Genomic DNA, 21651 nt, shown 5'->3' on the forward strand with positions numbered 1-21651 from the left:
TAGTACAGTAGGTGCCAGGTGCACCGATTTGTGTCAAGAACTGCAACGCTGCTGGGTTATTCACGCTCAACAGTTTCCCGTCTGTATCAAGAATGGGCTGCAACTCAATATTAGGAAGGTATTCTTAATGTGTTGTACACTCAGTGTATATCATTCATGTTTAAGTCCAAAAATCTATGAGCCAACGGCAGATTGCCTCTTTAATCAAATCAAACGTGTGGAGGAGATTCTCATATCAGCAGCTTGTTATAAAACTGATGTAACGCTCCCAAGCCAATATTGGACTTGAAAATCAACGTTTTATTCCTTTTATATCAGCACACAGCAACCACCATCTTTAAAATATATTTCTGTAGAATACAATAATCAAATCCAAGTCATTTAGATTATTTTGATAGGATGAAACATAAAAAAGGTATAGAAGTGTACACCTCCACTACACTCCCCCTCTGTTAAATCATCTCATGTTTTCTTAAATATGTCATCTTCACCAAAAATATTAAAAGCTAGGGTACATTTATTTTTAGAAATGAAAAATGGGAAACTGAGAAACTACAAAACAAACACAACTGTTAACTACATCCCCACCAATCCCCAAATAAAGCATTTGTAAGCAATAATAATTATCAGTAAAATATCCATACTTTATACATCATTTCATAGGTGTAAATGTATGGTTTATACATGTGTTAACATGTCAGCAATATAATCCAATTTGGCAATGAAAGCGAGTGAGAATACATGTTAGCAGGTGAAGTTTGGCCCTTAAATTAGAAATTGACTATTTTAATGACACTTTCATTTGCTCAGTTATTTGAGTTCCATCGAGAAAACATTCACCTTGCAGGTTTTTACCTGGCACTGACAATATCATTCTAATGTTGCAGAAAGAGACGGCTACGCCTGATACTGTACCTCACCTCATCCAATCATTTCTTTACAGATTTTGCTTTTACTGGGTTGGAAGCCCCTGTACAAAAAGGAGGTAGAGAGACTGGTAGCCCCAGTGAGGTTGATGAGATGATTACGATGTATGTTCCTTCATCAGATAACTACCACAGAATGAGGTTTTACAACCACTTTTTGGGTAAACAACTGAATGAGAAAATTGGTTTCAGCCTCAAATTAAGCTTCACTGTTCAGCCATATATATATTTCCAAAGGAATAAAAGTGCAATTTGACTTAGATAGTAAACGACTAGCAGTGTGAATGCTTTTTTGCGATCTATAAAGATTAATCTGATAATATATAGTGCAAACATTAGATCGTTACAATTAATGCAAAATACACTAACTATATTCATAAGCTCACGAATACAATATCTTTACTACCTGAATGCTATGCAAGAAGGAGAGGGTTATGTACAGTATATATATCCACGTATTTGCATATGAAGTCAGTAGATTCCAACATTGAATAGTAGAAAGGTGTAGAGTATACAAAGTATGAAATCAAGTTGTCTTTTCAAGTGGCATTTGAAGAACAATAAGTCCCGTTCAGAGAGGCCTTAAAGTAGAGAAGTTACAGCAAGTCGGCAACAGTTGAAACCAAAGTTAATAGCTCATTTGCAAATTCGTTATGAGTCTCCAAACTCGTTGCGCACAGCAAGGAAAAAATAAATATCAAGTTATATATAGTACTAGTCTTTTGTCCCGGATCAAAACGGATATGAGGCGAGATCTGAACAAAGACATCCGTTCCTCCATCCCTCCTCCTCCGTGTTGTCATCTACCATCTCACACTACAGCAACAACAGCATCAGCCATCTTAGGACAACAGTCGGAGCTCCTAGGTGAGTGTCGCCACCCTCTTTCTCTTTGATACCTGCCACTCACTAACACTGGGTCGTTTTACTGCCAGACTCCACCCCCATGGCAAATCCATTGCCAAGGCTCTTGGGGCTTGGGGGACTGGTCTGGACTGAGGAGGTCTCCCGCTTGGTGGAGGCGGAATCCACCGAGGAGCAGCTCTTCTTGGGCACCCTGGGCCGTACCACGGCCGTCTTGGGGATGACCGACATCTGTCTCTGTCCATCAATTCCCCTTAGTGGGGGCCTGGTGGGCAGACAGGTGGGGGAGGAAGCCCCAGCCAGTAGAGGAGGGATGGGTCTGGGATTGCGGGGCGGCAGGGGCGGAGGGCACTGGTCCTCCTCATCTTGGGTCAGGGTGGTGTCTGTGCCCTGGTTGGCCTGGCCCTCCTGGGGGTCCTTATCCGGGGGAGGGTCCTGCTGCATGCTGCTCTTCCTGGAGGTGGTCTTGTCGGATCCGGGAATATCGCAGCTGTCCGTGCGCCGCCGGGAGCCCTCGTGCATGCGGCTGGTGGCCACCACGGCCTTCATGATAGCCTGCAATCAGAGAAACATGGCACACCACTGTCAGTCACCAAGCCTGCCACAAGAACCATCTTATTGCAATGTAATATTGGCAATAGAGAAGACAATTCCTTGAGGCATAGCTCCCAATCAAGACGGTGGTAGTGCCACAAGCTTACATTTCCAGAGACGATCAGAGCAACATCCAACCGTTCAAACTGCGATGTTTGTTGTTGCCTATTGTCGTCTGACATGGTAAATTACTTTTCTTTATTAAAAATATTTTTCCCTTCAAATTAATGGAACAGCTGGGACGGGATCTACATGAGGTTTCATGCTAATTGATACGTTGTAATATTTTTAGCATAGGTTTGTCAATGATGATTCTAGCAGTGCTTTCGCTTCCTTAAAACAAAAGAACGCGCATTTGATTCTACATTTCCCTATTTGGGACCCAACATTAATCGCATTGCTCACCTTGAGTTTGCGCCGGGCGTTGAACTCCTGTAGCTTTCTTTGAGTGGTGTCCATGTGGGAGAAGCGAGCAGCCTTGCCCAATACCCAGGGGTGCTCCAGGGCCTCCTTCACCGTCAGCCTCTTGTGATGGTCCTGCACTATCAGCTTACTGACCTAAGGGGGACAGGCAATGGGACAGGTTGTTATTAAACATTATTCAAAACCAGGGGTACATGAATATGCATAACCATGCTAATATAGAGTAGAACCAGATTTGCTTGAATCTGGCCCTAAGCAAGTTTTTTTACAGAGAAACGGGGAAGATTATTTTTAATTGGGAGTTTATGATTTTTTTTATTCATCGAAGTGAAATAGTTGTGAAATATTAAACAGAATATAGTGCAGGGGTCGGCAAACACACGACCCGCGGGACGTTTTTTGGTGAGAAATTATTATTTTCAAATAAAATATTTTTGGGGGCTTAGTTGTTGTCAATTTGCACTGTACAAATGATTAGAATTATGTTTCGGCCCCCAACCATCCGCTCTGACCAAAATTGTCCCTCGGCTGAATCTAGTTGCCTACCCCTGAGAATGGGTGTAACGCAACATATGCTCAGCAGTAATGCATTTTCTGCCATATGGGTTTTCCTCTGGCCCTGATGAAACCCGAGACAAATTGCATTCCCCTAAAATAAAGGGTAACATACATTTTCCTAAATTGAACAAACCAATATATTGTATTTGTCAAACCAGTTGTGTAAAACATGTATTAAGGGCCTGCAATCAAATAAAAAGAACAGACGTTGTACATATACAGTATTTACATAATTCAAACATTAACAAAGAAAAAAAGAAAGTTAATTAGCAATTTATGTGAACACCTTCAAACACTGCACACTGTTATTCATAATAAAAGCCTCTGGAGTGCAATGCTTAGACGCGAAACTCACCAAGTCCTTAGCGTTGAGGGAGACCTCATCCCACCAGGGGGAGACAAACTCATAGTCACAGTTGAGGATGCGGCTATACATATACTGGTCTCCCCTCGGATCGAAGAAGGGTTCAAACCCACACAGCCTGAGGGGAAAGGCAACATTTCCCTCTGATTATTTGTTTCGCCACTTTCACTACTTGTTTTAAAGACATACGGGATCTTTTCAGATCAGACCCCCCCTCTAATAGACTTGCAACGGCGTACTAAATCGGAAAGCCATATGACACGAGGAAAGGGCGAGATTAGCTGCGATACCGTAATGAGAGGGCTTCAAATTGCCAGCTACCCACTCTGAGTACATGCAGATCTTCGGACAGATTTTAAAGTGGTTTTTTTTGTTTGTTTTTTTACTCACAAGATGTACAGGATGACTCCCACAGACCACATGTCCACTTCAGGACCATAGGCATTGCCTCGGAGGATCTCTGGAGCTACAGGGGAGAGAGTGAGGTATGGAGAAAGGGAGGGATGAAGGGCCAGCTGTCAGCTCCCACACAGGACACTTCATTTTGACTCATATCAGTCCCTCGAAAACACTATGTACTATCAGCGTCATTTCTGTTAATGCTGTACTCTATAATCTCCATTAAAGCATGCACTACAGTATATCTGTCAATAAAACTTAAACACACTAATATATGTATATATACTTTTTTATTTATTTGTTTTGTGGTTGAGGATGATTTATTTGACTGATAGCGATCCTACAATGTGTGTAATATATCTACAGTGCTTTCAGGAAGTATTCAAAACCCTTGAATTACACATTTTGTTGTGTTACAGCCTGAATTCAAAATGGATTAAATATTTTTTTTCTCACCCACCTATCTGCACACAAAACCCCATAATGACAAAGTGAAAACATGTTTTTCGACATTTTTACAAATTTATTGGAAATGAAATACGGAAATATCTCATTTACGTAAGTATTCACACCCCTGATCCAATACTTTGTAGCAGCACCTTTGGCAGTGATTACAGCTGTGAGTCTTTCAGGTTAAGTCTCTAAGAGCTTTGCACACCTGGATTTTTTTTACCCTGGATTTTTTTTACCCATCTACCAATAGGTGCTTTTCTGATTTTAGCATTAAGGCCTGCAGTTTGAACAAGGCTTTAGAGACTTACCCAGAAAGACTCACAGCTGTAATCGCTGCCAAAGGTGATTCTAACATGTATTCACTCAGGGGTGTGACTACTTATTTAATCAACAAAAAATTACAATTAAATCAACTTTAATCTTTAACTTTAATTTAATTGTAAAACAACAAAATGTGGAAAAAGCCAATGGGTGTGAATACTTTAAGGCACTGTATATAATATTGTAATGAAACAGGCAGGGAGTGTAGCGCGAACCCTCAACCTTCTGGCCCGAAGCCCTGTGCCACGAAGGTATGCCTAAATTTGCCTAAATGACTACCGCCCCGTAGCACTCACGTGTGTAGCCATGAAATGCTTTGAAAGGCTGGTCATGGCTCATATCAACACCATAATCCCAGAATCCCTGGACCCACTCCAATTCACATACCGCCCCAACATATCCACAGATTGTCACGATCGTGTAGAAGAGATTCGGACCAAAACGCAGCATGAGGAAAATAAGCCATCTTCTTTTAATAAATGAACGAAGATGAACATGAAACAAAAACACTATACAAACAAACAAAACAACAAATGATCGTGAAGCTAAATAACGCAAGTGCCCAGACAAGCAACAAACGTTAAACAAGACAACTACCCACAAAAGCCTACTGCCTATGGCTACCTTAAATATGGCTCCCAATCAGAGACAAATGAATGACAGCTGTCTCTGATTGAGACCCAATCTAGGCAGCCATAGACATAACCTCACAATTATCTATCCCATACACAATACAACACCCATAGACTAAACAAAACACACACAACATACAATGCCCACCCCAACTCACGCCCTGACCAACTAAACATAATCAAAATAACATAAAAATAGGTCAGGAACGTGACATAACCCCCCCCTCAAGGTGCGTACTCCGAACGCACCACCAAAAGTCTAGGGGAGGGTCTGGGTGGGCATCTGTCCACGGTGGTGGCTCAGGCTGAGGGCGAGGTCCCCACCCCACCATAATCAATCCCCGCTTCTTTATCCCCCTCACAATGCCCACCCTCCAAATAACCCCACCTAAATTAAGGGGCATCATCAGGATAAGGAGCAGCACCGGAATGAGGGGCAACACCGGAATGAGGGGCAACACCAGAATGAGGGGCAACACCAGAATGAGGGGCAACACCAGAATGAGGGGCAACACCAGAATGACTGGCGGATCCTGGCTGGCTGGCTCTGGACGCTCTTGGCTGGTTGACGGCTCTGGACGGTCATGGCTGGCTGACGGCTCTGGACGGTCATGGCTCGCTGACGGCTCTGGACGGTCATGGCTCGCTGACGGCTCTGGACGGTCATGGCTCGCTGACGGCTCTGGACGGTCATGGCTCGCTGACGGCTCTGGACGGTCATGGCTCGCTGACGGCTCTGGACGGTCATGGCTCGCTGACGGCTCTGGACGGTCATGGCTGGCTGAAGGCTCTGGCTGATCCGGTCTGGCGGAAGGCTCTGGCTGATCCGGTCTGGCGGAAGGCTCTGGCTGATCCGGTCTGGCGGAAGGCTCTGGCTGATCCGGTCTGGCGGAAGGCTCTGGCTGATCCGGTCTGGCGGAAGGCTCTGGCTGATCCGGTCTGGCGGAAGGCTCTGGCTGATCCGGTCTGGCGGAAGGCTCTAGCGGCTCCTGTCTGGCGGACGGCTCTAGCGGCTCCTGTCTGGCGGACGGCTCTGTAGGCTCATGGCAGACGGGCGGCTTTGCAGGCTCATTGCAGACGGGCGGCTTTGCAGGCTCATGGCAGACGGACAGTTCAGACGGCGTATGGCAGACGGGCAGTTCAGGCGCCGCTGGGCAGACGGGCAGTTCAGGCGCCGCTGGGCAGACGGGCAGTTCAGGCGCCGCTGGGCAGACGGGCAGTTCAGGCGCCGCTGGGCAGACGGGCAGTTCAGGCGCCGCTGGGCAGACGGGCAGTTCAGGCGCCGCTGGGCAGACGGGCAGTTCAGGCGCCGCTGGGCAGACGGCAGACTCTGGCCGGCTGAGACGCACTATAGGCCTGGTGCGTGGTACCGGAACTGGAGGTACCGGGCTAAGGACACGCACCTCAGGGCGAGTGCGGGGAGAAGGAACAGTGCGTCCAGGGCTCTGGAGACGCACAGGAGGCTTGGTGCGTGGTGCCGGAACTGGAGGCACTGGGCTGGAGACACGCACCATAGGGAGAGTGCGTGGAAAAGGAACAGGGCTCTGGAGATGCACTCGAAGCCTGGTGCGTGGTGTAGGCACTGGTGGTACTGGACTGGGGTGGGAAGGTGGCGCCGGATATACCGGACCGTGAAGGAGGACACGTGCTCTTGAGCACCGAGCCTCCCCAACCTTACCAGGTTGAATGGTCCCCGTAGCCCTGCCAGTGCGGCGAGGTGGAATAGCCCGCACTGGGCTATGCAGGCGAACCGGGGACACCACCTGCAAGGCTGGTGCCATGTACACCGGCCCGAGGAGACGTACTGGAGGCCAGATACGTTGGGCCGGCTTCATGGCATCCGGCTCGATGCCCAACCTAGCCCTCCCAGTGCGGCAAGGTGGAATAGCCCGCACTGGGCTAAGCACGCGTACTGGGGACACCGTGCGCTTTACCGCATAACACGGTATCTGACCAGTACGACGCCCTCTTACTCCACGGCAAGCCCGGGGAGTTGGCTCAGGTATCCAACCCGGCTTCGCCACACTCCCCTTTATCCCCCCCCCCAAGAAATTTTTGGGTGAGCCTCTCGGGCTTCCAGCCTCTCCTACGTGCTGCCTCCTCATACCAGCGCTCCTGGGCTGTGGCTGCCTTCTTCTCCTCCCGCAAGCGGCGATTCACACCAACCTTAGCCCAGGGTCCTTCTCCATTGAAAATTTGCTCCCAACTCCATTCCTCTTCTCTCCATTGTTTTAGTTCCTTTTCTCCTTCCTCAATCCGCTTGGTCCTGTTGTGGTGGGTAGTTCTGTCACGATCGTGTAGAAGAGATTCGGACCAAAACGCAGCATGAGGAAAATAAGCCATCTTCTTTTAATAAATGAACGAAGATGAACATGAAACAAAAACACTATACAAACAAACAAAACAACAAATGATCGTGAAGCTAAATAACGCAAGTGCCCAGACAAGCAACAAACGTTAAACAAGACAACTACCCACAAAAGCCTACTGCCTATGGCTACCTTAAATATGGCTCCCAATCAGAGACAAATGAATGACAGCTGTCTCTGATTGAGACCCAATCTAGGCAGCCATAGACATAACTAGACAACCTCACAATTATCTATCCCATACACAATACAACACCCATAGACTAAACAAAACACACACAACATACAATGCCCACCCCAACTCACGCCCTGACCAACTAAACATAATCAAAATAACATAAAAATAGGTCAGGAACGTGACACAGATGACGGAATCTCTATTGCACTCAACACTACCCTAGCCCACCTGGACAAAAGGAACACCTACATGAGAATGCTGTTCATTGACTACAGCTCAGCATTCAACACCATAGTGCCCTCCAAGCTCATCACTAAGCTAAGGACCCTGGGACTAAACACCTCCTTCTGCAACTGGATCCTGGACTTCCTGACGGGCCACCCCCATGTGGTGAGGATATATCCACCACGCTGACCCTCAACACAGGGCCCGTCAGAGGTGTGTGCTTAGTCCCCTCTTGTACTCCCTGTTCACCCACGACTGCGTGGCCACGCACAACTTCAACCCCATCATTAAGTTTGCCAATGACACGACGGTGGTAGGCCTGATCACCAACAACAGTGAAGGAGAAGGTTCGAGACCTGGTAGTGTGGTGCAAGGACAACAACCTCTCCCTCAACATGAGTAAAACAAAGGAGCTGATCGTGGACTACAGTAAAAGGAGGGCTGTGCATGCCCCCATTCACGTGGGCTGTGGTGGAGCGGGTTGAGAGCTTCAAGTTCCTTGGTGTCCACATCACTAAGGACCTATCATGGTCTAAACACACCAACACAGTCGTGGAGAGGGCCCGACAACACCAATTGCCCCTCAGGAGACTGAAAAGATTTGGCATGGGACCTCAGATCCTCGATTTGGCATGGGACCTCTGCACCATCGAGAGCATCCTGACTGGTTGCATCACCGCTTGGTATGGCAACTGCTCGGCATCCGACTGCAAGGCGCTACAGAGGGGTAGTGCGTACGGCCCAGTACATCACTGGGGCCGAGCTTCCTGCCATTCAGGACCGCTATACCAGGCGGTGTCAGAGGAAGGCCCGAAAAATTGTCAAAGACTCCATCCACCCAAGTCATAGACTGTTTTCTCTGCTACTGCACGGCAAGCGGTACTGGAGTGCCAAGTCACGGGCCAAAAGGCTCCTGAACAGCTTCTACCCCCAAGCCATTAGACTGCTGAACAGTTAATCAAATGTCTACCAGGACTATTTACATTGCCCCCTTATTTTATTCTTATTTATCTATTATTATGTTTTGCACTGACTATCTTGCACAGGCTCGATGTACACTCACTGGACTCTAACCACACACTTACAAATACTACACTGACCCTCCAACACAGACACACACACGGTCACAGACAAAACACACACATGCATATTGATGCCACACATACACACACACACACACACGTTCACCCTCTTCACATACGTCACTGCTACTCTCTGTGTATTATCTATGCATAGTCACTTAACCCCTACCTACATGTACATATTATCTCAATTATCTTGACTAAACCGTATCCCCACACATTGACTCGGTAACGGTACCACTTGTATATAGCCTCGTTATTGTTATTTTGTGTTACTATTTTTCCTTTGGTTTTTTAAAAACTCTGTATTGTTGGTTAAGGGCTCGTAAGTAAGCATTTCACCTGCTGTATTCGGCGCATGTGACAAATAACATTTTATTCGAAGTGGCAGAGTCGATATCCGTACTTATAAACCAGGGTCGCTACAATATATATAATATTTCCTAGCCAAACCCGGATTTACCCTTTTTAAAGTCACACTCTGTAGTTTCCATTTCCTTTCATTAGTGTCACCTTACAATTTGTTTTGTTATGGCTCAGTGGTAAGCACCGAACAATAACCAGTATGGTAGTGTGACTCATCTCTAGCACACTGCACAGTACACAACAACAGACTAGGACGAGTCTGATCCTACAATTGTATTCTCATTAGGATAACTGTTTATCCATAACTCACCGCAGTATCCAGGTGTGCCACACACCGTCTTCATGGTCACTTGTTCATCTATTATCTTCGAGAGGCCAAAGTCAGCTGTGAAGATCAGATAATGGTTTAGTCTCATTGGCCACAGAGGAATAGTTGATCTTTACAAGAGCACTACTTGTGAATTATGGACAGGAGTTACAAAAGAAAACAAAGTATCACATGCCATATCACAGTAATGCCTGGTCCTGTTTGGCTCAGTTGGTAGAGCATGGTGCTTGCAAAGTCAGGATTTAGGGTTCGATTCCCGCTGTGGCCACCCATACAAAACAATGTATGCGTGCACTACCGGAAGTCACTTTGGATAAAAGTGTCTGCTAAATGTCATATACACTGTATTTTTATTATTATATTAAAGTCCAGATCCCAGACGAGGCCATATTCCTGCAAGAACTTCTACCAGTAATATTTTCTCATCTATATATGAGAATAATTCAATAAATAAAACATTTGGCATTTTCATATTTGACCAAACGGCAAACGGTGGCACTCCCCGTCACCTATTTAGCTAGGAAATTGTCCGTTTATCAAGGAAGGTGTCAGTTCTGTAGCTTTAATCTACAGGTACGTGTGGTTACCTATCTTAAGCCGGGCGTCCAAGGAGAGGTCAGCGTAGAGAAGGTTTTCCGGTTTCAGGTCACGATGCACCACCCCATTCTCATGTAAATACTGTGACACAAACACAAAAGAACAAAACAGTTGCAACCTTAGTTGAATCCACTGACTGTAAAGCGCCCTGAATAAGAGCATCTGTTAAATGACCAAAATGTCAAATGAAGTGCGTCGCTGGAGCATGTGTCGATACTGAACGGATCGAAAGAAAGGGAGCGCTGCGCTCAGATCAGCTTTCTCCATTCAAATCTTTCCTGAACATTAGAATTATTTCACAATACTGATGAAGGATCAGCTCTTAGCGAGATATTACCACCTACGGCTGCAAATATTGAAGCGACTTATTGACGCTTTCCTGAACCAGTGTTTGTACATTAGAGATCTTTCTGACGGCCAGAAAGCTCAGATTCAAACTCCCATTCACCCAGAGGTGGCACCACAGAACCCAGTGGCTTGGTGGGAAAAAAACAATTCTGGGGCCCGTAGTTTTTCCTGATCGTGTAACCTAACCTGGTAAAACTCTAGACTTTATACGGTATGATGTGATTAATCTGCTGTAAAAAGGATGCAGAGAGAAAAATTATATAAAAATAAGAACACAAGGAATAAATACACAATGAGTAACAATAACTTGGCTATATACAGGGGGTACCAGTACCAAGCTGAAGTGCAGGGGTACGAGGTAATTGAGGTAGATATGTATAAAGTGACTAAACAACAGGATAGATAATAAACAGTAGCGTATGTGATGGGTGAAAAGCGTTTACGCAGATAGTCTGGGTAGCTATTTGGTTAACACTTAAACTATTCAGCAGTCTTATGGCTTGGGGATAGAAGGTGCTCAGGGTCCTGTTGGTTCCAGACTTGGTGCATCTGTACACTTGCTGTGCAGCAGCAGAGAGAACTGTCTGTGACTTGACTGGCTGGAGTCTTTGACAATTTGTAAGGCCTTCCTCTGACACCGCCTGGTATAGAAGTCCTCTAGCTACACAGGTGACATGCTGGTAATGAGGTAAGATGCATTTCACTTTCCCTGCAGTAAAATCACAGGGCACTAGGAGCGCCACCTCTGGATGTGCATTTTCTTGTTTGCTTATGGCCCTATGCAACTCTCTTGGTAAATAGTATGGTCTGCAGCTTATCATGAGGTATTCTAACTCAGTGTAGCAAAAGCTCAATACTTTCTTAACATTACAGATTGCGCACCAGCTGTTGTTAACAAAGAGGCACACACCTCCCCCCTTAACATTACCCTAAACTGCCGGTCGGTCTTGCCGATGCATAGAAAACCCAGCTAGATGTATATTTTCCATGTCCTTGTTCAGCCACGACTCCGAGAAACGTAGGATATTAAAGTTCTTCGGGTCCCGTTGATAGGATAGTCTCGAACGGAGCTCGTCCAGTTTGTTCTCTAGTGAATGTACTGTATGTTCAGCAATAGAACGGAGGGTAGAGGCGGTTTATTTACCCGCCGACGTAGTCTCGTCAGGGTGCCCTCTGTTTTGCCTATTTTTCGCTATTTCTTCCTCTTTCGAGTCCCGGGGTTTAGGGCCTGTTCCGCAATGAGCAGTACGTCCCGAGCTGCCAACTCGTTTTAGTAGAAATCGAGGTTAGTGATCGCTGTTCTGATGTCCAGAAGCTCCGTTCTGTCATAGGAAATTATGGCGGAAGTATGATGTACAAGCTAAGAGCAGCGTAAAAAAACAAAACACAAAAAACATCAGTATTGGTCAGGAGCCCGTAGGGCGGCAGCTATCCACTGCAGCGCTGTCTTCATAAAAACCACAGATACTGCTTCAATAAACTAAATCACCAATTTGGCACATCACTGTGCACATGTTAGGCTATACACATCATGACATGTATTGAGACAAATTACAGGCAGTAGAAAAATTACAGACAGTAGCAAAATGTAAGTAAATTGATTGAGCGTGAAATGTATTTAAATATAATTGAAATGGGCCTATAGCGGGCCTCCCAAGTGGCGCAGCGGTCTAAGGCACTGCATCACAGTGCTAGAGGTGTCACTACAGACCTGGGTTCGATCCCAGGCTGTATCACAACCGGCTGTGCTTGGGAGTCCCATAGGGTGTCGCGCAATTGGCCCAGCATTGTCCGGGTTTGGCCGGGGGGGCTTTACTTGGCTCATTGCGCTCTAGCGACTCCTTGTTGCGGGCCGGGCACCTGCAGTCTGACCTTGGTCGTCAAACGGTGTTTCCATGTTGGTGCGGATGGCTTCCGGGTTAAGCGGGCAGGTGTTAAGCGCGGTTTGGCGGGTCATGTTTTGGAGGACGGACAACTTGACCTTCGCCTCCCGAGCCCTTTGGGGAGTTGCTGCAATGAGATCGAAATTGGAAGGAATAAATAAATAAAAATAGGCCTATAACCTACTGTTTATATTTGCAGTCAACTCGGTTTTTATTTAAAGTATATTTTTATATGTCGCTTGTTTGTATCAATTGCAAAGACATTGGCAACTTTGTATTTATAGTCATATTTTGTTCTGAAGTTATCAGCGTCACAGAAAGATTGATAAACCATGTGATTCTATGTTTAGCGGAGATCTTCTGTGTATGAAGTTACGTGGGAGGGCATAAAAAAGCATCTAACGACACACTTAGCTGTTCAATATGGGATCTGAGGCAGGCGTTCGATTACGAGCATTTTCAAGTGCAACGTTAACACCGATGGTTTTGGGAAACCGCTCTAAGATTTAACGATGCTCCTACGAAGGTTCTAACAATGAACTTAGCCTTAAGATGCTTTTGGGTAACCGGGCCCTGTACTGTTGTCAAACCTGACCTGGGCCCTGTTTCCCAAAAGCATCTTAAGGCTATGTTTTTTGTTTTGTTATCTCTTTATTTAAATGTCCCTTTTTTTTCTTTGATCAGGGTTTACACAGACAACAAAAGAAGCGCACCACACAGACAGAGTACAGGGAGTTAAGTAAAAATACAGTAAAAAAACGATCATAAAATTCAAAGACGGCAGTATCATTTATATGGGCCATTTATGGGCGGTGTTCTACATAATGGAGACCATGTTTTCCAGAACTTTTCAGTCCTCTGGCGCGGGTCAAAAGTGAGTTTTTCTAGGGGAAGAATAGCAGAAGCCTGGAGAGAGCCACATCCTCGCAGACGGTATTTCTGGTGTGGAACTCAACAGCAAAATTAATTTTGTGGCTAAATAGACAAGAGTATTAAACAGACGTTCAGATTCGGGCTCAAATACAATGTCACAGTCAAAATAAAGTAGGTATAGGTTCGGTGAAAGAGCAAATTGTTTATCTAAGATCTTCTGAATGAACCTCATTCCAATAAGACTGGATTCTATTACAGTCCCAAAATACGTGCATATAGATGCCAGTAGCTTGTTGACAGTTGAAACATAAATGTGATGCATTCTGTGAAAGTCGAACATGTCTAAGTTCATCGTTAGGTCATTTTTATTGGATAAGTATTAGAATAAGCCGCCTCAATATTTGCAGCCGCAGGTGGTCATTTCTTTCTAGGAGCTGATCCATCGTCAGTATTGTGAAATAGTTTGAATGTTAAAGGTACGGTTTAAATGGAGAAAGCTGATCCGATAGCAGCGCTCCCTTTCTTTCGATCCTGTCAATATCGACACATGCTCCAACAATGCACTTTGCGACTGTTCTCTCTGCGTGGTGTTTTGGGAAACGCATGCTACATCTTCTGCTGTTGTAGGAAAGATGAATTGTTAAAACACTTGTAAGCCTAAGTTCCATCTCTATCGGGGAACCGGGCCCTGATCAGTTCAAATGCAAGCCGGTGTGGCACTTGTTTCAAAATGAGTTTGGAATGACGTTTTGAAATGCCAAAACAACAATTTTACAAAATGGTCTCTTTTCCCGTTAGCATTTTAGTTGATATATATTTTTGTCTTTCAAAATGGGTTCCTTCCCACCTTTTCGGTCATGTATTACAATATGTGAGATCCTAAGTGGTCACCATCTACAGGCCAGCAGAGCTTAGGGACATTGATTACTGTTTGACCGAGCCAAGCCTGGACTGATTGTAAATCAATAGTAATCATCTGACAGAAATATGATACTGGATCAATACTCAATGATACAACATGATTTATCTCTGAATGAGACACGATTCAATAGTGTTTAGGTTGGAGCCAAAGCCTGCCCACACACCGGTCCTTTACAAATAAGATTGGACAGCCTTGCCGTAAATGTTATAAATGTATTGACATAGCCCTACCCAGCAGCATACTACTCTGCATCCCACTGCTGGCTTGTCTCTGAAGCTACACAGGGTCGATCCTGGTCAGTCCCTGGATGGAAGACCAGATGCTGCTGGAAGTGGTGTTGAAGGTCCAGTAGGCATTCTCCGCTCTGGTCTAAGGAGATCCCAGGGCAGTGAAGGGGATATTGCCCTGCATAGGGTTTTGTCTTTCGGATGGGATGTTACAACTGGTATCCTGACTCTCTGTGGTCACTAAAGATCCCATGACACTTATCGTAAGAGTAGGGGTGTTAACCCCGATGTCCTGGATAAATTCCCAATCTGGACTTCTTAGCATCATGGCCACCTAATCATCCCCAGCTTCCAATTGGCTTATTCCTCGCCCCTGTAACTCTTCCCCAGGTCGTTGCTGTAAAATATAATATGTTCTCAGTTATCTTACCTGGTAAAATAAAGGTCAGTAAATAAATAATACAATACCTGCCTATGTATTGTCATAGCCCTAGTAATCAAGGGCGCCCCAACCCAGAAGCTGCCACAGTTATGTAGCTGGATGTTGAGTAATGTCACCTTTAGATACGCAGTCAGTGGTAGTTAAAGTACAAAAAAAGCTCAACGTCCCATGACAGTTTGTCCATTTTAAGCACACTTTTACCACAAGAACAAATCCGTTTATGTTAAAGTCAATGATCACAACTGTGTGGACTAGATGACAGATCTGTACAGGCGTTGACACTTGAAGAACAGAGAGAATGTCAGAGGCAGCAGAGCATGGATACCATTTTTATCTCTGTGAGACCTGAGGGATACAGCCCAATCAGGGCTTCACTTGGCAGGATTAATTGAAACTCTAAATGAGCAGCCCCTGATCTAAAATTGACTTAACAGATGGGGCCCATTGCTGCAGTAGCTCAGAGGCTCTATGACTGCTCTCACCATCCTATTACTCAGGAGTCAAGAGAGTTCCGACTCTGACTACCGGATCGGTTGCAGTGTTGTAATGTTACCATGAAAGCATCAAGTGAAAATAAAAGGAAACTTTGCCCTTAAATGGTGGAAATATGAAAATAATGTGTTCAAGAGCAACTGAAGGGGCGGCGGGAAGCCTAGTGGTTAGAGCGTTGGACCAGTAACCGAAAGGTTGTAAGATCGAATCCCTGAGCTGACAAGGTACAAATCTGTTATTCTGCCCCTGAACAAGGCAGTTAACCCACTGTTCCTAGGCCGTCATTGAAAATAAGAATTTGTTCTTAACTGACTTGCCTAGTTAAATAAAGGTAAAAAAAGAGCAACTGAAGGCAATAAACAACTTATCTGGTAGAAAACGGCCTATTTCACTTCCTCAAAATCCCCAGAATGAATCTAAGATAACAAGAAATCTGTAATTCATTTTGTCCAAGGATGTTTAATTTTACACATCACTAAGGTGTTTGGGGCAGTATTTCTCAAGTTCAAAAAATTGCGACGCGTTGTATTACATTATGTAAACAGTCAGAGCTGCAGGGCAGGTTTGTCTCACTGTCTCTGCTATTGGACAGAGAGCAATCACCGCAGCTGACTAACCCATGTTATTGGGCAAATGGTCAAATCAAAACCCAACCTTCATTTACCCGGTGCAACGCATTGATGTTCCAAACAAATTTTTTGATGAGACTGACTTTATGACCCAAATGATCCTATTTACACTTTGTAGTCAATTTTGACACTAGAATAACAATTTCTGACTCATGTCGATGCCACACGTTTTCAAAGGGAATCATTGCTTTTTAAAGGCAGTTGCTCTTCAAGGCAGCAGGTATGGGTGTAGTTGGAAACGTGTCACGGGTGCCATCTTGAATTAGGCTGCAGGCCCATTGGCGGGGATTACATTATAAATACCTCAGTCCTGATTACACTTGTTTTGAAACTGGGCTGTCTCCCGGGTGTGAGCCAGTTGCCCCGTTTTAGCCAACGGCGAAGTCGGCTCAAAACAAAAGTGTCGTAGGTTAAGCACGTGGAGTAATGAGTAGGATTCTGTGATTTCAAATGCAAAAGTAATTGCGTTTGATAAAAAAAGGTTTTATATACCTTCCCAATGAAAACTAGTTTGAAAATTTGAACGTACAGTATATTTTATGGAAAAGAGATGTTGTATGTTTCTGAACGATGCATTACGCTGCCTTGTTGTCGACGTGACCGAGCGGCGCAGATTACTGTTTGATTTGAGAAGGGCGCTCCTCCCTCACCACTTTTGCCAGTACATGCTGCGGGCCATAGCTCGGTGCACTTGATCAAACTTCACCCCGCTATCATCCAGAAGGCGAGATCAGTACAGGTGCATCAAAGCGGGTACTGAGAGACTGAAACAGCTTCTATCTCAAGGCCATCAGACTGTTAAACAGCCATCACCAACATTGAGTGGCTGCTGCCAACATACTGACGCATCTCTAGCCACTTTAATAATGGAAAATTGTATGTAATAAATGTATCACTAGCCACTTCAAACAATGCCACTTTATATAATGTTTACATACCCTACATTACTCATCTCATATGTATATACTGTACTCTATACCATCTACTGCATCTTGCCTATGCCGTTCGGCCATCGCTCATCCATATATTTTTATGTGCATATTCTTATTCATTCCTTTACACTTGTGTGTATAAGGTAGTTGTTGTGAAATTGTTAGATTACTTGTTAGATATTAATGCATGGTCGGAACTAGAAGCACAAGCATTTCGCTACACTCGCATTAACATCCGCTAACCATGTGACAAATAAAATAAGATTTGATTTGTTTCCATTGGACCTTTAGTATTTTTGTTGGATTATTAACAGGGTTGGGTAGGTTACTTTCTAAATGTAATCCATTACAGTTACTAGTTACCTGTCCAAAATTGTAATCAGTAATGTAATTTTTGGATTACCTAAACTCAGTAACATAATCTGATTACATTCAGTTAATTTTTGATTACTTTTCCATTACTTTCCCCTTAAAAGGCATTAGACTTATTAGCAGCAGTTGCAAGAGCGCATTTTTCACTGGCTGTCCACTGGTTTCAAAGACAATGATTGATAGACAGCTTAAACTTCTTGAATGCAACCATTATTGGGTTGAAATACACATTTAGATTCGTGAACAGCCATCCACACCACAATCCGTAAGGCGCAAATAGCTAAATGAGAGAGCAGCAGTGTGATTCACATCAATGCGTTATGTAGATATCAATAATAAGTGATATCCGTATCACTGTAGACTACACCACTGCTGTCATCCTTACCTCCAAGCATTTATTCAAGTTGGATAATCTTTGGATGCCGACAGCAGTCGTACCATTGGAAGACATAGCTTGGACTGTAGCGTAAAAAAGCATATTTAGCAAACCTCCTTTCTGAATTTGAAGTAATCATCTAGTTTTTCCAAAGTATCTGTAATCTGATTACAATATTTTTGCTGGTAACATAACGGATTACATTTACCGTTTTTCTTTGTAATCCCTTACATGTAATCCGTTACTCCCCAACCCTGATTATTATTAATTAATTTATTGACTTGAATTATTTTCCATTGGATTACACATTTCCTTGCACTTGCACTTCAGGTAGGACGAAGGTTGTCCGTTATTTAGATTAACCTCTCTGCAGTGTTGACCCTGACAGGTCTCTTCATTTGTTGATGATTGAATTAGTATTTAGTTCCTTATGTTGAAACCCCATGACAGAGGCGTACCTCTGTCACACTTGTGTGTAAAGAGAAGACGGACAGCCCCAACTTTAAAGTACTAATTATGTCATTTTTGGGGTATCTGTACTTTACTATTTATATTTTTGACAACTTTTACTTCTACTTTACTACATTCCTAAATAAAATAATGTAATTTTTACTCCACACATTTTCCCTGACATCCAAAAGTACTTGTAAAATGTTGAATGCTTAGCAGGACAGGAAAATATTCCATTCACTCACCTATCAAGAGAATATCCCTAGTCGTCCCTACTGCCTCTGATCTGGCGGACGCACTAAACACACATGCTTCGTTTGTAAATTATGTCTGATTGTTGGAGTGTGCACCTGGCTATCTGTGAATTAAAAAAACCAGAAAATTGTGTCACCTGGTTTGCTTAATATAAGGAATTTGAAATGGTTTATACTTTTACTTTTGATACTTAACAATATTTGAGCAAGTACTTTTAAAACCAAATACTTTTACTTAAGTAGTATTTTACTGAGTGACTTTCATTTTCTATTAAGGTATCTTTATTATTATTTTTCCACCACTGGTCTCAACATGATTGTAATGAGGTCAGGACCTCTCTAGTAACGTATGCCACTGGGCCTCATCAGCCACACACAGAGGCCCTGGGAGGACACATATAATGACCTAGTCAAAATATACCCCGGTTTCCACCGTGAGTCCCCGCTGAGGCCTACCGGGGCGGCTAACAACACCCGCGCGGCGCCATGCTCTCGTCATTACTGCACACTTCCCTTCCCGGCTGTGAACGCCCAGACTCATTCCGGCAAATTAACCAGCGACGTCTCCGAAAAAGCCTGTGGTTAAGCCCAAAGTCTGCTATCCGCTACTGTAGCTAGAATGGGCAGTAAGTGCCCAGCCTGACTGCTATTAGTTCTAATGGAAAACTCTTCACTCCACTGCCAGGCTGGCTATTGATGGGCCTCCACGCAGAACCTTTTGAACCCATCTCCCCTGAGATGTTCTGGCTCTCTGTCTGCCTGGGAGAAAGGTTGTAAATTTGACAATCTGCGCCGCTGTGCGCTAGCCGGGCTGGGATGGCTGGAGAGGGCCCAAAGTGTACGAATGAGTCATGGCGGTGTCGATGGTTTATTAAGTTTGTGTACCGGGGGTTTTGACAGATGTTTTTTTAATGAGATGACAAAAAAACAGAGTGGGAGCAGGCTGCTAGATACAGCATGCACAGAAAGATGGGGGGGGGGGGGGGGGGTTCACCTCTCTATGGTGATTAGTTTCATACAGAGTCAAGGATAAATTTGGTTGAGAAATTTTTGGCCTCATTTTGAAAGATGTGAGGGGAAAATGCCATGGTTAGTCAGGGCTGTCTCTACTCCCCCACCGCACGGGCAAAACATTTTAGTGCCCCCCCCCCTCTTGATGTAGGAGAGAAAAGAAACAATTGTTTTTAATAGTAATTTCACAGGCTTTATCACCTCACCTGAAAATGATTTGTAAGAGAAGCATGAAGTGTGACTGTCTTCTGTGTGCTCAACCCACCTCTGTTCTCTCTCCATGTGCCCTCTTCTGTCACTTTCCCTGTGTCTTGTCTGTTGCTGTCTCAGGATATTGTTTGTTACTGTCTCCTCTGTCTATCCTCTTCTGTTATGGTCTGTTCTGTTCTTCTGGTGTCTCTCTCCATCATATCCTATTCTTCTATTGCTGTCTCTGTGTCTTGTCTGGTTTCCCTCTCCATCATTTCCTCTTCTTTTGCTGTTTCTGTGTCGTGTCTAGTGTGCCTCTAGTTTTTCAATCCAAACCGGTCAAGGGGATACTGGGGTAGCTTAACTTGTTTTGGGCCTGTGTCTGGGTCACCTAAATCATCCTTTTCCCTACCATTTGCCCCTGGCTGCTGCTGTAAGTGTTCCACTGGACTGCTGTTCTCATCTGTCCTCCTTTGCTCATCTGAAAGCTAGCAAGGTAGGGGTGCAACATGTCATTAGTTTGTTTTAAAGGGCGACTACACGTCTTGATTTGGCCTCGTTTCAGATTTGGTTTATTAAGAAAGGCTAGCGGCCATGACAGAAATTAAACGCAAGTTGGTTTCGGGGTTGTGATTTGATGTGGGTGTCTCGTGTGTGTTCGCAGGTGGGAAGAGTTAGCCAAACTTTTTCACCAATTAGCTTCAGCCGGCTGGCGTTTGACCTGACTTTGACTTTGGATAGCCTATCTCTGGGGTTAGTTAGGGACCGTCAATAAATTACACAATGTAAATTAGACAATATTTTCATGTTGCACACCTAGTTTTCTCATTAAATGCTTTCAATATTTGTATATGAATTTCTACAATTTACAGTTGGTTTCAGGTTTTTCAGTTACCGTATACTGACACGACCAGGGCAACTAATCTGTAATGAAAAATGTCAAGTGTCTACATAACAGTGCAACACAACTCCAAACATGATAGATAAGCTACATAGCCCCTAGACTATATGAATCTAAAGAGACATGAGCACAACAAATGTACCTGTACAATGGAATAAGTTATAAGACCTCTATGATTAATTTCAGATGTTTAGATTACATAACATTTGAGGATAATTTAAGGGCCTATGTATTTTTCACTGTTTTGTTCACCTTCAGTCTAACCACAAAGCTGGCCATCTTTTCCCCTCTCTTTATGGCTGCCGTTCCCTTCTAAGTTCAAGTTTGTTTATTCGTCATATACACGATATACATGGAGTGTACAGTGCAATGAAATGCATACTTGCAGGTTCACCTTTCGACAATGCAACAACAGAAAAAGTAATTAGCTAAGTGAATAAAAAGAGTAATCCAAATAAAAGCTCAAATAAATAATTTCACGAAGTGAATAAATGGCTGTTTTTTTGTGTTTGTTTTTTTACAAATAGTTACATAGCCTATATGGAAATAACAGACATGAGCTATGCATGTTTACCTGTAGAATCAAATCAAATCAAATCAAATTGTATTAGTCACATACACATGGTTAGCAGATGTTAATGCGAGTGTAGCGAAATGCTTGTGCTTCTAGT

General features: G+C 44.1%; 1 protein-coding gene across 1 annotated transcript in view; it reads right to left on the bottom strand.

The window, feature by feature from the left end:
- Window positions 1-279: 279 nt before the first annotated feature.
- LOC139540777 (calcium/calmodulin-dependent protein kinase type IV-like) overlaps window positions 280-21651 on the bottom strand; it is a 35472-nt gene continuing 14100 nt past the window's right edge. Inside the window, exons 6-11 of the mRNA XM_071344734.1 lie at window positions 10670-10760; window positions 10065-10139; window positions 4120-4195; window positions 3721-3847; window positions 2790-2942; window positions 280-2345 (exon numbers count right to left, since the gene is read on the bottom strand). Coding sequence (XP_071200835.1) covers window positions 1836-2345; window positions 2790-2942; window positions 3721-3847; window positions 4120-4195; window positions 10065-10139; window positions 10670-10760 — 1032 coding nt within the window. The 3' untranslated portion in view covers window positions 280-1835. The remainder of the gene's footprint in view (window positions 2346-2789; window positions 2943-3720; window positions 3848-4119; window positions 4196-10064; window positions 10140-10669; window positions 10761-21651) is intronic.

This window comes from Salvelinus alpinus, chromosome 16 (genome assembly GCF_045679555.1).
Source record: "Salvelinus alpinus chromosome 16, SLU_Salpinus.1, whole genome shotgun sequence".
NCBI classification, from domain to species: domain Eukaryota; kingdom Metazoa; phylum Chordata; class Actinopteri; order Salmoniformes; family Salmonidae; genus Salvelinus; species Salvelinus alpinus.